Here is a 17,559-nt window from a genome sequence, read left to right as displayed (position 1 = left end):
CGACAAACTCACAGGTTTTACTGAGTGATTGCAGCTCTGTAACATACTGATCAAATCCATTTCCAGACTTCTGATCACATGTGAAAAACTTATATCTTTCATATGTCACATTTTTCCTTGGCACAAAGTAATCTTCAAACTTTTGCATTATAGAAGATAGCACCATATTCTGCCCCTCAGCAATCTGAAAACTATTATAAATGTCCAGCACATCCTCTCCTATCACATGGAGGAAAATGGATGCCTCCGTTTTGTCAGCCTCTGTATCAGCTCCACATGCAGCAAGATATATATTAAACCTTTGCTTAAATCTTTTCCAGTTTTCAGACAACTTACCAGACATTAGCATGCCGGTTGGAGGAGCCAGGTTATCCATGGTTACTCACTGTTTGAAGAGAGGAGCACACGGCAGGCATTGCAGACACTGAGTATCAAAGCCTTACAGACTTCTGCAAGATTCTTTCACACTCTGAGAGCACTAGCAGTCCAAGTTAAACTTCTTCTGACACCATGTTTTGTTCATATGTTTGTAAATCCAGTCATCAGGACACAGAGACATGTGAGTTCACTGATGTGCTGTTTATTCCATCACCAACTCCAAGCACACTCTGCACACTGGACCACCCACTTCCCAGCATTACCCTGGTCCTAGGGACCATCACTGAAGATTCAGGCTTACACAGATTAGTAAAGGAGTGTCTACAAATATTAAGCATTCTAATACACTAACATCACAGTAGGTTATTTTCTTTTCTATCAGTTCCAATCAGGGCAGTAGAGAGCCTGGCTGGGCCCAGGTACTTTTCAGTGGTTGTGGCCTAATGACATAAGGCGTGGCCATGCACCCTTACAAAAAAATAACAGGTGGGGGGAGACCTGGACCCTCACTGCGCCCCTCCTTTAGACCTAGGATCAGACCGGGGTAATTAGTACCCCCCACACACACACCCACACACCCATCTCGGCGCCACTAGCTCCCATGTACCCTTGCGGGCTCATTTTACTCGCAACTGGTTTCTATTCCCAAGAGACGATGACGTTTACCCAGCGCCTGATTGGATAGGTCCTTTCAGGGAAGGGCATCTAGGCACTAACCTTTAGTTTAAGCACTGGTTGGGACATACAAAACAAGAAAGGTCAAAAGCACAGGACACTGCAGAAGCATGAATAGCAACAAATGAAACGTGGTGCTGTACATAACACATGACAGGAATGTGTATAAATAATAACTGCAGTTCATAATGCAATGTACTAAAGAACACAGAAATAGACAAGGGGCCTAATTCAGACCTGGTCGCAAGCAGGCGGGTTTTTGCACTGTTTTTTTTGCACGGGTTTTTGATCAGGTAGTCGCCGCCTACAGGGGAAGGGGGTAATCGCTGTGCAGGGATGCAAATGCATGTGCAGAGAGCTGCACAAACAAAAGTTTGTGTAGTCTCTGCACAGCTCAGGACTTACTCAGCGGCTGCGACGATCCACGCTGAATCTGACGTCAGGAACCCTCCCTTAAAACGGCTGGACACGCCTGCGTTTCTTCGGACACGCCCTGGAAACGGTCAGTTGACATCCACAAACAGCCTCTTTCGGTCAATCTTCTTGCGATCGCTTTCTTCTGTAAGCCCATCGCTACCTGGCGTTCCCTGTCACTGGGGGGGCGACGCGCCTGCGCATTGCGGAGCATACGTATGCGTAGTTCTGACCAGATCGCAGTGCTGCAAAAAAAGGTAGTGTGTGGTCAGGTCTAAATGACCCCCAAGGTGTGGGTGAGAATAATATATAGTCCAGTGATGGCTAACCTTGACACTCCAGCTGTTGTTGAACTACACATCCCAGCATGCCCTGTATCAGTTTTGCTATTTGGCCATTCAACAACAGCTGGAGTGTCAAGGTTAGCCATCACTGATATATACTATACTGACACTATATATTCCACGTCCTCAGCAGCTTCCAAGCTCCAGCAGAGGGCGCTGCGGTGATAGCGTTTATCATTTGCGGCTGGAACTCTTTTCCGAGAGCGGAACCGTGTTTTTCTAAACTCTTGTTTCCCTAAGTCTGAGGCGGACGGAATATAGTATTGTTTTACACCCATCGCTTCCGGATCCGGCCACCTGAAATGGAGACTATACTAGAGCAGCAGCGGCGTTACCATGAGGAGAAAGAGCGGCTAATGGATGTGATGACCAAGGAAATGATGGCAAAGAAAGCCACGGTAAGATCCCGGACTGCCGGGGGTGGTGGGCTGTGCGGGGCTCCTTTTGGTGGGATACACGCCGTACATACACCACGGAGCGCCTTTCGCTGGTCTTTCCCACTGGAATTTAAGGAAGGTTAGGTATTTATCACTATAATCTGCATTACCGGCGATACTCTGACTTTCAATTGTACATTCTCCCTTCTGAGCAAGTGTGTGTGTGTACTCCAGTGTTTCTCTATAGTACTCCAGTTCATATATTCCAGACCAACTAGCAGGATGCACACGTGGAGTGTAAGCAAAAGGGAGACTGTTGAGATGTAAACATTCTCAGAATGTGTACAGATGAAATGTCAACCGGTTTGGGGTAAACTAGGATTAGGCTACTTGGGAGGGTTTTAGAGATTGCCAAGTAATACTAGAACGCTGGAGGATTGGAGGTTGACCTATAAGTGCCAGTCACATGGTTGGTAGGACCTGAAAGATGCCCCTGCAGCCACTAGGAGCAGGTAAGTCCCCTCTGGGTGACCAGGACGAAACAGCAACATTTCATTACTGGCTACATGATTAACATGACTATGTCGATGTGATGGATGTTGACATTATGAGCAGATGTTTTAATCCTTGGAGAGAGAGAGAGAAACTGCCAACCAATCGGCTACTGTCATTTCAAATACAGCTTGTAACATGTTACTTAGGAGCTGATTTTCCTGCTCTTCAAGGCTTAGTACATGTCCCCTTATGACTGTCTACATTTTGTACCCAATACGCACAGGTGTGTTACTATCTGCCACGTTTTAAAAATCCACAGGTGACCTGGGAAACATACTGTATGGGGTCCTGAGGACTGAGTTTGAGAACCCCTGCTGCACACCATTTTCCATACATTTCCTTGGAATTCTTGTGTATTATTTAGCTCTGTTATGTTGTTTTCATTTAATAGTGAATACAGATGGAGCCGCGCTTACCTAGTACGGCTCCATCGCAAACGTGCACTCCCGGCAGGACTAGGCAATCCGGCGTCTAGCCCCGCTATGGGAGTGCACAGAGACGCTCCCATTGTAGTGAATGGGGCACGTGCGCGTCTCGCACGCATGCGCATCCCATCCAGAGTCCTAGTCGGGACTCAGCGGGGGCGCAGATGAGCCACGATTAACCTGGCTCCATCTGTATATGTATTGTCTGTATTGTTTTTATAAAATTTATGTTGATGTTACAGGCAATCACTTTTTTTTTTTTTTAATGAAATTTTGTTTTCATTGTTTAGAGTTGCTCTACAGTGAGTTTGTTATCGCTATGTTTCTCTGTGGTTTGATGCCCATTAACAGCTCATTGGTTCAACTATTAAAATGTAGCATCCAAATGAATTATATAATACGGGTATAGGGGCACTGATTAGATCATTTGCTAATGAAATGACTTGCCAGAAGGCGATAACAGTTTGAAAAGGGGATCATCCTAGGCTGTGTGATATCACGTTTTCAGGCTTATGCTGGACTGGTATACAGAAAATTCGGTAACCCAGATGGACTGGCCGGCTCAGAGTCCAGATTTTAACCCCTCTGGGATGAATTGGAGCGATGGGTGTGTTCTAGGCCGACTCACCCTTCCTCAAGTCACAGTTGGTCACTGTACTTGAGGTGGAATGGCAAAACATACCGCCTGCTGTTGTCCTGGATCTTGTGGGCAGTTTGCCAAAAAGGGTGTGTGCCATAATCTCTGAACCTACAATGTACTGACGGCAATAAAGTCTCAGTGATCTATTTGCTGTTCTGCTTGGTTCATTAGAAAGGGTGATCCCTTTTTACATGCTTTGTTTTCACCCCTGTGTATTTTTTGGGGGAGAAAGTAAACTGCATGCTAAAGTGGGTTGAAATGTATATTATGTGCTCATAGATCTATCCCCATAGTTTTTAAATACAATTAAAAAAAATGAAATAACAAAAGTAATAAAACCGTAGAACATTCCTTGTGCATTGTCATCACTTTCATGGTAGAATAACAGTTTGTTTTTTGTTGAGAAATAGAACATTCTAAGTTGTCACCTATAGACTGTACACTTTATGAAGAAGTCCCTGTCTCATGTCGGCACCTCTTTAGTCAGCCTTGTATATACCTTTCTATCTTATATATGATTTGTAACTGTCTATTGCTGCAGTGTTTTTTGTGCACCTTTCAAAATAAATAAATAATTTGTGAATATGAATGTTTCTCTCATTAGTTGCGTGAACAGATAAATTCCGACCACAGAGCACGAGCAATGCAAGATGTAAGTCCTGATTCTTTCTATTTAAGAGCAGTTCAGCAGAACCAAATTAGTTTTGCAATTACTTTCAGATTTTTGTATTTTTATTTTGTAGCGGTATATGGACGTGAGCGCGAACTCAAGGGATCTATATGAAGATAAAGATGGGTGAGAAAGATGACCTATTAAAATATTTGTGTGACGAAGAGATGCTTTGAAGAGCTTAGCATATGCATGCATTAATGACATAACATATTTGACAATACAAGCATATCAGTGCCTTTTAAATGGATGGTTATGTGTATATTTCAGATTAAGAAAGGAAGAGCTGAATGCCATTTCTGGACCAAATGAATTTGGTGAATTCTACAACAGGCTCAAATTGATTAAAGAATTTCACCGGAAGCATCCGAATGAGGTGAGTTACTAGGGAATTTCTGTTGGGGAAGGATTCTGAATACCTGACTAGTTCTGTTTACAGGATCAAAAATATAGCAGTAAAACTTTACTTGTGCGGTTATAGCAGGGCTAACCAGCTTAGATACATATTTATTACTGTAGACTCTGCCCAACTATGAAGTCCCACATGAGAAACTTTCAGAGTGCTGATTAACACTGTGTAGTAGTAGAAGGTCTTGCTTTAAAAAAAAAAATACATGTACATTTATTTTATTTTATTTTCTCTTTTTAAAGATCTGTGTCCCTATGTCAGTGGAATTTGATGAGCTGCTGAAGTCCAGGGAAAATCCAAGCGAAGAAGCTCAAAGTAAGTAATTGGCTGGCACTTAATATCGAACATGGCGCACCACTTAGTTTTTTTCAGTAATTACTTCGTTTAATCTTGTTTGTATATTAAGAACACATGCTAGACAGTGTAGCTTTTAGCTTAGGACATTGCATGTTTCTGTGTGTTCCGTGGTGTATTAATGGATTTGTTCAGTCAAAATTGGCTTACATAATAATAATAATAATAATAAAAAATTATTTATTATATTTTGCATATTTAAATTGTGAATGACTTTTCCTTTGCTTGTGACAGATCTGGTGGAGTTCACAGATGAAGAAGGTTATGGTCGGTACTTGGACCTTCATGACAGTTACTTGAAGTACATCAACCTGAAGTCTTCAGAGGTAAGAGAACAAGAGTTTGTACTTTAAATGGAAAAGTCACACACAAAAAGAAAGGAAGCAGCTGTACTAATCTGAATATACTTTATTTGTGGAACTAGACAATTCAAACACTGTAGAATATATGTAGGAATTTATAGTGTTGGTCCAAGAACCCTAAATATATGGTAGTGCTTACTGTAGGAATTTGTAGAGCAGGGAACTGATCACTGAGGAAGGCACATTTGAATTTTGAAGGGATAATTTGCATTGCTGAAGCTACAAAGACTTAAGCAAACAGTGCTCAGCATTTATGTTCACCCCATGTAGTTATTACACACATACACATTGGCCCAAGTCTTTTATATAAACCCCCCCCCCCCCTCCCCCCATGGATAGAGTACACCCATACAACACCCGATATTTGTGCCTAGAAAGAATATTTGTCCTGTCTAGTCGAAAGATTGTCCATGGCATATCTGTAACAGTGTTCTCCTGAAACGTTTTTTTTTTTTTTTTTTGGGGCGATATGCCCAACAAGCAAACCCCCTGCCGTCCGACACGCTCACCCCCAATGCGTGCGTCCCCTGTCTTCCTGCTCCCTCCCCAATATGTCCTTGTTGCCAGCTGACACAGATGCCAGATGGAGTGGTGGGGAGGATCATGTTGCTGTGACATGGCTGAGCTGTGCCAACATCAGTCACATGATCTTCCCATCGGGGGCGCCGTCAGCATATGTGCCTAGCGCCAACAAGAACACATTGGTGAGGGTGTCGGGAGACAGGGCACTCGTGCATTGGTGATTATTGTGACTGTGACATTGGCGCAGCTTGGTCCTGATTTATTTAATTTCAATTTTATTACAACAACTGGGCAGCAGTGCTAGGCTGTACTGTGGATACCAGCACAGCTGCTCCATCACCCCCCCGCCGGCTCGAAAACTCCGTCCGCGGGACGTACTTCCGGCAGAGCACAGCTTCTACTCTGGTCCCAAGGACTGCCGGATGAGCTGGGGTGGACATCAGTTTGCCGGGGACTCCACTAGACCACCAGGACTTTTTTACTGGAGTAGGTTAACTGTTTAGAGGCCAGAATACTGGTGGGTAATGCCAGCATAGGGGAGGCCAAACTTCTGCCTGCTGCCCCACCCCCAGCTTGGGGGGCTGTTCCACTGTGGTTTCCCGCTGCTGAGCTGCTTCTCCTCCCCCTGAGAGAGCCACAGCAGCCTTCTTAAGTACAGCTACAGGTCTCCGGGAACGCTGGGTCCAGTCTCACTGCATACCTCTCCAAGGAGCCAGGCCATACAGTGCTATATCCTACCTTTTGTAGGTGATTTAGTATCCGTTGCAGTGTATTTAAATTGCATTCTGCGTTGTCTGACTTTTGCTAGCTCTGCTGTCTGTTCTTTCTATTACTGTCAGCGTATAACTGTCCCTTGTTTTCTACTCCTTCATCCAGGTGTTTAAGGGGTTCTGCATTCTTCACAGCCCTACGAGCTGTACAGTATTGTCATTGTTGCACGCTACCTGTAGCCATATTGTGTCCTGTTCCGTAGGTTTATTCCCTTTGGACGTTATTCAGAATGATTTATGTACAGCTAGTTATACATCCCTTCATCCACCACTCCCAGCCCTTGTGCAGGAACTTCCTTTTCAGTTACTGGGTCAGATAGCTGACTGCCTGACAACCCCTGCATTTGAGTTTTTCCTCAGCAGGTGCATCCTGCCATACCACTCTCAGATATGCTTTCGGCAATACTAGTCCCAGCCATGTCTCCCTCTTGGATGGATTTGCTCTCTACCTCCATACAAAGCCTGGCACCAACCTCCACCGCTTTCCAACAATGTTACAGGGTGACAGGCCCTTGCCTTCTAAGGCCCTAGCCCTCCTCTCAATCTGAGTCCCCCTCAGGAGGGGAGGAACGTTAGACTCACCTGGCTGTATCTGTCCTTGTGAGAGCTGTCCAATATATCCTTCAAATAGAGGAAGAGGAGCCTACTCCTGAATCTAAAAAGTCTCTGCTGTTTAAGCTCCAAAAGGTAGTCAAAGATGAATTTTCTTAGTGTAAACATTTTATGGACCTCTGACGTGAAGCCTGGATTAATCTTTGTAAAAAGTTTCCATTCTCTAAGCGACTAACTTTTTTTTTCTCTCTCTCTTACGTCGTAGAGGATGCTGGGGACTCCATAAGGACCATGGGGTATAGACGGGCTCCGCAGGAGACATGGGCACTCTAAAGACTTTAGATGGGTGTGCACTGGCTCCTCCCTCTATGCCCCCCCTCCAGACCTCAGTTAGATCCTGTGCCCAGAGGAGACTGGATGCACTGCAGGGGAGCTCTACTGAGTTTCTCTGAAAAAGACTTGTTAGGTTTTTCTATTTTCAGGGAGCACTGCTGGCAACAGGCTCCCTGCATCGAGGGACTGAGGGGAGAGAAGCAGACCTACTTAACTGATAGGCTCTGCTTCTTAGGCTACTGGATACCATTAGCTCCAGAGGGTCGGAATACAGGTCTCACCCTCGTTGTTCGTCCCGGAGCCGCGCCGCCGTCCTCCTCACAGAGCCGGAAGATAGAAGCCGGGTGAGTATAAGAAGAAAGAAGACTTCAAAGGCAGCAGAAGACTTCTGATCTTTCACACACATTGACGGCACAGTATGGGGGGGGGGGGGGGCGGGCATGGGCGGCCCGCCCTGGGTAGCAATCATGAACTTCTAGGGACACTGGCATAGATAGATATAGATAAGAGGATTTTGGTACTTACCGATAAATCCATTTCTCTGAATCCTCTAGGGGACACTGGAGTCCTATACAGTAGGGGTGTGAAGCCTTGAACCGGAGGTGTGGCACAATCTAAAATTAGCATTGTCTGCACAGCCGGCTCCTCCCCCTTCACATCCCTCCTCCCTCAGTTTGAAAAATTTGACTGAGAGAATAGGACATGACACTATAGCAAATGGCGAGGAACCGAACCGTACAACATATCAAACAGCGGCCAAGAACTCTTAACCGAATAAGGAACGCTGTTTATACGAACTGTTTAAAACAAGAACTTAGAACACAGCAGGTTGACAGCACCGAGGCGGGCGTCCAGTGTCCCATAGAGGATTCAGAGAAATGGATTTATCGGTAAGTACCAAAATCCTCTTTTCTCTTTCATCCACTAGGGGACACTGGAGTCCTATACGGTAGGGGACGTCCCAAAGTTTACCCCCAGGGAGGGAGTGCTGTCCGTGGCCTGCAAAAGTATCAAACTTGTAAAATTTTGCGAACGTGTGGGCTGAAGACCACGTCGCCACTCTGCAAAGTTGAGTAGTGGAAGCACCCCTGGCAGCCGCCCACGAGGCACCCACTGAATGGGTAGTATGAGCACCCGTCTGAACCGGAACCTGTTTGCCACAGGAAACATAAGCTTTGCCGAATGGCAAGTCTGATCTATCTAGCCAAAGACTGCTTAGATGCTGGCCAACCCTTCTTTGGCCCATCATAAAGAACAAACAAATGGTCCGACTTTCTGAAGGACGACGTAACCTGTACGTATACCCGTAAAGCTCGGACAACATCCAAGGACACGTCCTCATCTGTGAGACCCTGGAAAGATGGAACCACTATTGGCTGGTTTACATAAAACCCCGAAACCACCTTCGGAAGGAAGTCCGCTCTTGTACGGAGTTCCGCCCTATCCTCATGAAAAACTAAGAAAGGACTCTTACAGGATAAGGCTCCCAACTCAGAAACCCGCCTAGCCGAAGCCAAGGCAAATAATAACGTGACCTTCCAAGAGAGATATTTCAGGTCTGTTCCTGTCAACGGCTCAAAAGTCGGTGACTTCAAATATTCTAACACCAAATTTAAGTCCCATGGTGCCGTGGGAGGACGAAAAGGGGGTTGAATCCTCAGAACCCCCTGTAAAAAGGTTTGAATCTCTAGCAAGGATGCTAGCCGCTGTTGAAAAAGGATGGAGAGAGCCGAAATTTGAACCTTCAGAGAGCCCAGTCTGAGTCCTCCCTCTAGACCGGCCTGAAGGAAAAGTAAAAGTCGAGATAAGTGGAAGTTCGTTGAATTCCATCCCCGTTCCTGACACCGAGCCATGTACCGTCTCCAAATCCTGTAGTAGTGTCTGGCTGTGACCGGCTTCCTAGCGGCAATCATTGTAGGAATGGCCGTTTTTGGAATCCCTCTGTTTCTTAAAATCCGGGTTTCAATAGCCACGCCGTCAAACGCAGCCTGTTCAGGTCGGGGTGTAGAAACGGTCCCTAAGATAGCAGGTCCTCTCTCTGAGGTAACCTCCAAGGATCTTCCGCAAGTAACCCCCGCAGGTCGGAGTACCAACTCCTGCGGGGCCAATCTGGTGCGATTAGAATCGCCCACACTCGTTCCCGCTTTACCCTTTTCAGAACCCTGGGTATGAGTGGGAATGGTGGAAATATGTAAACCCTCCTGTAATGCCAAGGAAGCGTTAATGCGTCCACTCCTTCTGCTGCTGGATCTCGAGTCCTTGACACATAACTGGGCAGCTGATGGTTTTGCCGAGACGCTATTAGGTCCACCTGAGGCAGACCCCATCGTCTCGCAACCATGTCGAAAATCCGTGGATGTAGGCACCACTCTCCCGGATGCATGTCCTGGCGACTAAGGTAATCTGCTTCCCAGTTCTCCACACCTGGGATGAACACTGCCGAGAGGATTATGTTTCGTCTTTCTGCCCACAACAAGATCTTTGTGGCTTCCTTTAACGCCATCCTGCTCTTTGTCCCTCCTTGACGGTTTATGTAAGCCGTTGTGACATTGTCCGACTGAATCCTGATGTGTTGATTCATGACTGTCTTCTGCTAAAGAGAAGCGCATTGTAAACTGCTCTTAGTTCGAGGATGTTTATGGGGTAGTCTGCTCTCCTGTAACGTCCACCGTCCTTGAAACTGATGGTCCTCTAGGACGGCTCCCCAACCTCTAGAGACTGGCGTCCGTTGTCAGAATCCTCCAATCCCAAATGCCGAATTTCTTGCCGGCTGCAAGGTTCTTGTGTAACGACCACCATATCAAGGAGACTCGTACTTGCGGTTGAAGTCTGATTCTCCGATGGAGAAGCCAGTGCGAGCCTGCTCCCTGAGCAATGAGGTTTATTTGGAATGGTCGGGAATGAAGTCTGCCGTACTGGAGAGCTTCGAACGACGCCACCATCTTCCCGAGAAGTTGCACACAGAGGTGCAGAGAAACAGTTTGCGTCCTCAGTACCTGAGACACTAATCTCTGTAGATCCTGGACCTTGTTCTCTGGCAGGAACACACGTAATAGTACCGTGTCCTAGATGAGACCGAGGAATTGAATCCGTTGAGTCGGTATGAGGTTGGACTTTTGGAAATTGACAATCCATCCATGTTGAATTAGAAATTGATGGGATGTCTGAACATCCTTGAGCAGTCGATTTTGAGATGGTGCCTTGATCAGTAAATCGTCCAGATAAGGTATAATCGTGACCCCCCAACAGTCTCAGTCCTGCAACCATGATTGCCATGATCTTTGTGAAGATTCTTGGGGCTGATGATAGACCGAACGGCAAGGCCCGGAATTGGTATTGATCCGCCAGCAGTGCGAACCTTAAGTAAGCCTGGTGAGGAGTCCAGATTGGAATATGCAGATATGCATCTTTTATGTCCATGGATACCATGAACTCGCCCTGTTCTAGGCCTGCAATGACCGATTGGATTGATTCCATCTTGAATTTGTAGACCCTTAAGAACTGGTTGAAAACTTTTAAATTGAGTATTGGTCTGACCGTCCCGTCTGGCTTTGGCATGACAAAAAGATTGGAATAGAACCCCGTTCCTCTCTGAGAAGCGGGAACTGGAATAATGACCTCTGCCTGTAGTAATTTTTGAATTGCTGCCCGTAGTGCCCTTGCTTTTTGAGGGCACTGAGGCAATCCTGTCGTAAAAAACTGACTGTGAGGCCTCTGTTGAAATTCCAGTTTGTATCCCTGAGAGATTAAGTTGTTCACCCAAAGCTCTGGTGAGGTTTTGGCCCAGATGTCCTGAAAACCTTCCAGTCGGCCGCCCACCAAGGGGGACCCCAGGTGAGCTGGGAGGCCGTCATGCCACGGTCTTGTCAGTAGATTTATCCTGCTTTCTGGTTGCTGCCTGTGAGCGGCCTCTACCTCTGCCCCCACGTGCTTGTGTACCGAAACCCCTTCCTCGGGCTCGAAAGGACTGTGATCGAAATGAAGTAAACGATGGTCCCGAATAACCTCTCCTAGTTTGTGGAGCGGTTCTCGTATAAGGAGTAGGCAGAAAAGTGGACTTCCCCGCTGTAGCCTGGGAAATCCACTTGTCTAATTCTGGTCCGTACAGCATTTCGCCCCCAAAGGGGATGGATTCTACCGCCTTTTTGGTCTGAGTCTCCCTGCCATTCTCTGAGCCATAAAATCCTTCTAGCCAATATGGCCGATGCAGATATGCGCGATGCTATTCTGCTAATATCCTTAGAAGCTTGACACAAGTACGATGCAGATTCCCGAATGTGTTCCGCCAGTTGGGTAATCTCTTCTAAGCTATTTTCCTCCTCAATAGCTTGTACAATACGGCCGGACCATGCACCCATGGCCTTGTTGACCCAAGCACAGACGATCGCAGGTCTCTGCGCTGCACCAGCTGCAACAAAAATTGACTTTAACGCAGTGTCAACTTTACGGTCTGACGCATCCTTTAAAGTAGTTACGTTAGGAATTGGTAAAAATTGTCTTTTTTGACAACCTTCCTAGTGAAGCATCCACTACCGGCGGAGTCTCCCACTTGTCCATTACACCCTTAGGTAGGGGATAAGTTACCTGAAACCGTTTCGGAAATTGAAACCGTTTGTCAGGTTGTTTCCAAGCCTCCTCTATCTGAGATTGGAGGGATTTAGGAATGGGAAACACTGCTGAACGCGGCTTTTGGGATTCGAACAAATCGAAATCTTCCGGCTTCCGTATTTCCTCGTCTTTAAAGCTTAGGATCTCTTTTGCCGCGTCAATTAAGGAGTCTAGACCTGAGATTGCCGAGTCCTCTTTTGGAAAGTCGGCGTCTAGGTTAGGTTCAATTAACTCACCTTCCTCCGTATCAAGAAGAAAACCCTCTTCCTCCTCTGATTCTGGTATCATAGGGAGAGTTCTTTTAACAGCTTTGCGCACACTCGTTTCTGCGTGTGCGGGCGGCGTTAACCTGATGAGAAATTCCTCCATCGTCTTTGAGAATCCCGCAGCCCGTTCTGATTGCTGCTTGCGCGATTCTGCCGTCTCCATGGAGATTCTATTAGCAAGGTTGTCTTCCCATGCCTTAGCCAGAGCACTGCTCCCAGGTGGAGCGTCCTTGTCTAAGCAGGAGTCGCACACCCCAGAGCTGCCAACCCGCGTGCTCTTGTTACATTTCGTACAAACATAACGGGTCTCGGAGGTCTTGGTTGCCTTAGACATGTTGTTTTGAAAACCCTGTACCAGGGTAGCCTGCTGCGCTTTCACCCTTTTAAACTAGGAAGAGAAAGACTGGGAGATGACGGAAGCGAAGGTATTGGATCCGGCTGGAATTGCCTGTCCTTTTCGTATATAAAAGGAGCAGGCCAATATCTTTAATTTAAAAAAAATAAAAAAATAAAAAATAAATAAAAAAAACACCAGCCGACTCGCAATCCTCACACCCCAACTGTAAATCAGCTACGATGTTAGAGTTGGTATTCGCTTGCTTCCGTGTATTTTCTGCAGGATCTTTGAAACAGAAGTCCCTTGAAAATATAAATTGTAAAGTTTTTGATTACTTTTCAGGAGATCCTCATATACTGTATATATATTATACACCAGCAGAGGGAGCTGTTACCTAACGATCTCTCTGCTATATTATACTATGCACTATGCAGGCAGTGCAGCAGGGGGAGCTAATTCTTTAATAAACAACCTTCCCCTATGTACTTTACTGGGGGGAGGGGGAGGACCCATCCATTATCTCAGTCTGGCGCCATAATCATTAAATATGGCCCCCACTAAATGTCCTGTAATACTGTATGGAAACACTTGCCGCTGCCCCATATATAGTTGCTATTTCATCATAGTATGGAAGCACTTGCTGCCTTTATTTTTTAGCCCCTGCCCGCTGGCTGGCACGCGCCGAGTCCACTATCTGGTGCTCGGTGAGTACGCTATGTGGCGCGCTCCGGACCCGCTGGCCGGCGCGCGCCGGAAGGACAGTTTCCCGTAGCGACGCCTGTGCTCCGCTTCGGCTGACAGATTCGTTGCTGTGTAGTGCGCCTCTCTGCCGTCGCTCCCTGCTCACAGGGAGGAAAGGCTGAGTCCTGCGCCGCACTCTGCTCCCGCGCCCGCCGCTGTAGCTGCAAGAGGGGATCTATTACAGGAGGCAGCAGTGATAGTTTAGGTGATATTAAATAAGGAAGGACATCCAAAAAAAAAAAAAATTACATGAAGGACCCTGCCTAAGCTACTTCTTTCCCTTGACCAGTACTCACTGTTAGGAGGACTTGGAGGATCTCCTGTGGAGAGATGCAGGTCCCTTCAATAGGGATCTTTGTCACTCCAATATATATGTGGCTTTGTCTCCCTTTTATTAGGTGGACGCAGCACACTCTGTTAGATTTTAGTCAGGAGCTCAGTGCTCCACGTGCTGTACCTCCAGCACAGTTTTTCAAACTGAGGGAGGAGGGATGTGAAGGGGGAGTAGCCGGCTGTGCAGACAATGCTAATTTAAGATTGTGCCACACCTCCGGTTCAAGGCTTCACACCCCTACTGTATAGGACTACAGTGTCTCCTAGTGGATGAAAGAGAAATATAAATAAATGTATGTATGTATGTATGTATAGTATATTACAGAAACCCCCGCCAGTATAAACATTTGAGTTGGACCGAAGCCCGCCGTTGAGGGGGCGGAGCTTGATCCTCCAGCACTAACCAGCGCCATTTTCTCCACAGCACGCTGCAGAGAAGCTGGTTTCCCGGACCCTCCCCTGCTGAACACAAGTACAGAGGGCGCAAAAGAGGAGGGGGCACATTTATTTGTGTGTGTGTGTGTGTGTGTGTGTGTATGTATGTATGTATGTATGTATATATATATATATATATATATATATATATATATATATATATATATATATATATATATATAATACTGTACTGACTGGGATTTTATTCCAGGGTCCGATGGCGCTGGGTGTGTGCTGGCATACTCTCTCTGTCTCTCCTAAGGGCCTTATTGGGGGACTGTCTCCATATAGATATATATCCCTGAGTGTGTGGGGGTGTCGGTACGTGTGTCGGCATGTCTGAAGCGGAAGGCTCATCTAAGGAGGAGGTTGAGCAGATGATTGTGGTGTCTGTCGGCGACGCCGACACCTGATTGGTTGGATATGTGTAATGTATTAAATGAAAATGTGACTTTATTACATAAGAGATAGGACAAAGCAGAGTCCAGGGAAGAAACAGGGAGTCAATCCATGGCTTTGGCTGTGTCACAGGGCCCTTCAGGGTCTCGGAAACGTCCCCTGTCCCACGTAGCAGACACTGATACCGACACGGATTCTGACTCCAGTGTCGATTACGATGATGCGAGGTTACACCCAAGGCTAGCCAAAAGTATTCATTATATGATTATTGCTATAAAAGATGTGTTGCATATCACAGATGACCCCTCTGTCCCTGACACGAGGGTATGCAAGTTTAAGGAAAAGAAACCTGAGGTAACCTTTCCCCCGTCTCATGAGCTGAACGCTTTATTTGAAAAGGCTTGGGAAACTCCAGACCAGAAACTGCAGATTCCCAAGAGAATTCTTATGGCGTACCCTTTCCCCGCGCAGGACAGGTTACAGTGGGAATCCTCGCCCAGGGTGGACAAGGCTTTAACGCGCTTGTCCAAAAAGGTGGCGCTACCATCTCCGGACACGGCAGCCCTCAAGGATCCTGCTGATCGCAGACAGGAAACTACCTTAAAATCAATTTATACGCATACGGGTGCCTTGATCAGACCGGCAGTAGCGTCGGCATGGGTATGTAGCGCAGTAGCAGCATGGGCAGATAACTTGTCATCTGACATTGACACCCTAGATAGGGATAGCATTTTATTGACCTTGGGTCACATTAAAGACGCAGCCTTATATATGAGAGACGCTGCGAGAGACGGGCTGTTAGCCATGGCGTTGGCTCTTGAACCTATTTCTGCTAGGCGAGCCCTGTGGACCCGCCAATGGATGGGTGATGCCGACTCAGAGACATATGTTAGTTTTACCTTACAAGGGTGAGGTCTTATTTGGGGAGGATCTTGCGGACTTGGTTTCCACGGCTACCGTGGGTAAATCTTCTTTTTTGCCTTATGTTCCCCTACAGCAAAAGAAAACACCACAATATCAGATGCAGTCCTTTTCGGTCGCATAAGTCCAGAAGAGGTCGGGGTTCTTCCTTCCTCACCAGAGGTAAGGGTAGAGGGAAAAGAATGCCTGCTACGGCTAGTTCCCAAGAGCAGAAGTCCTCCCCGGCTTCTACTAAACCCCTCCACTGAGGGAGTCCGCGCCGGTGGGGGCACGTCTTCGACTCTTCAGCCAGGTCTGGGTTCTGTCAGACGTGGATTCTTGGGCGATGGAAATTATATCCCAAGGCTACAAACTGCGATTCGAAGAGGTGCCTCCTCGCCGATTTTTCAAGTCGGCTTTGCCAGCTTCTCCCCCAGAGAGGGAAATAGTTTTACCTGCAATTCAAAAGCTGTATCAACAGCAAGTGATTATCAAGGTTCCCCTGGTCCAACAGGGGAAAGGGTACTATTCAACCCTGTTTGTTGTCCTGAAACCGGATGGCTCGGTCAGACCCATTCTAAATCTAAAATCCCTAAACCTGTACTTGAAAAAGTTCAAATTCAAGATGGAATCGCTCCGGGCAGTTATCTCCAGCCTGGAAGGGGGGGGGGGGTTTATGGTGTCACTAGACCTAAAGGACGCATACCTTCATGTCCCCATATATCCTCCTCATCAGGCGTACCTGAGATTCGCTGTACAGGACTGTCATTACCAGTTTCAGACGTTGCCATTTGGGCTTTCCACGGCCCGAGGATTTTCACCAAGGTAATGGCGGAAATGATGGTGCTCCTGCGCAGGCAGGGAGTCACATTTATTCCGTACTTGGATGATCTCCTGATAAAAGCGAGATCGAGAGATCAATTGCTGAAAAGCGTGTGATGTTCTCCTTGAGAGTGATGCAGCAGCACGGCTGTATTCTAAATCTACCAAAGTCACAGTTGATTCCAACGACTCTGCTATCTTTCTTAGGCATGATTCTGGACACTGAATAGAAGAGTGTTTTTCTCCCAGTGGAAAAAGCCAAGGAACTCCAGAACATGGTCATGGACTTGCTAAAACCAAAAAGAGTGTCAGTCCATCAATGCACTCGAGTACTGGGAAAAATGGTGGCGGCCTACGAGGCCATCCCCTTCGTCAGGTTCCATGCGAGGACATTTCAGTGGGACCTTCTGGACAAGTGGTCGGGGTCCCATCTACAACTGCATCAGAAAATAAGCCTGTCCCCCAGGGCCAGGGTCTCTCTCCTGTGGTGGCTGCAGAGTGCTCACCTTCTCGAGGGTCGCAGGTTCGGTATTCAAGACTGGGTTCTGATGACCACGGATGCGAGCCTCCGAGGATGGGGAGCAGTCGCACAAGGAAGAAATTTTCAGGGACTATGGTCAAGCCAGGAGGCTTGTCTACACATCAACGTACTGGAGTTGAGGGCCATATACAACGGCCTACGACAAGCGGAGAATCTTCTTCGCGACCTACCGGTTCTGATTCAATCAGACAACGTCACAGCCGTGGCTCATGTAAACCGCCAAGGCGGGACAAGGAGCAGAGTGGCAATGGCGGAAGCCACCAGGATTCTTCGCTGGGCGGAAAATCACATAAGCGCTCTGTCAGCTGTCTTCATTCCGGGAGTGGACAACTGGGAAGCAGACTTCCTCAGCAGACACGATCTCCATTCAGGAGAGTGGGGACTTCATTAAGAAGTT

The 17,559-nt window shown here is 46.9% G+C and overlaps 1 protein-coding gene across 1 annotated transcript in view; it reads left to right on the top strand.

Annotated features, from left to right (window-relative positions):
• The first annotated feature begins 2,000 nt into the window (after nt 1-2,000).
• SF3A3 (splicing factor 3a subunit 3) overlaps nt 2,001-17,559 on the top strand; it is a 132,174-nt gene continuing 116,615 nt past the window's right edge. The window contains exons 1-6 of the mRNA XM_063954331.1: nt 2,001-2,209; nt 4,413-4,460; nt 4,552-4,604; nt 4,749-4,854; nt 5,130-5,202; nt 5,476-5,567. Of these exons, the coding sequence (XP_063810401.1) occupies nt 2,114-2,209; nt 4,413-4,460; nt 4,552-4,604; nt 4,749-4,854; nt 5,130-5,202; nt 5,476-5,567 (468 nt within the window). The 5' untranslated portion in view covers nt 2,001-2,113. The remainder of the gene's footprint in view (nt 2,210-4,412; nt 4,461-4,551; nt 4,605-4,748; nt 4,855-5,129; nt 5,203-5,475; nt 5,568-17,559) is intronic.

Source organism: Pseudophryne corroboree, chromosome 2 (assembly GCF_028390025.1).
Source record: "Pseudophryne corroboree isolate aPseCor3 chromosome 2, aPseCor3.hap2, whole genome shotgun sequence".
Lineage (NCBI taxonomy): Eukaryota > Metazoa > Chordata > Amphibia > Anura > Myobatrachidae > Pseudophryne > Pseudophryne corroboree.
This window is presented reverse-complemented; position numbering and strand designations above follow the sequence as displayed.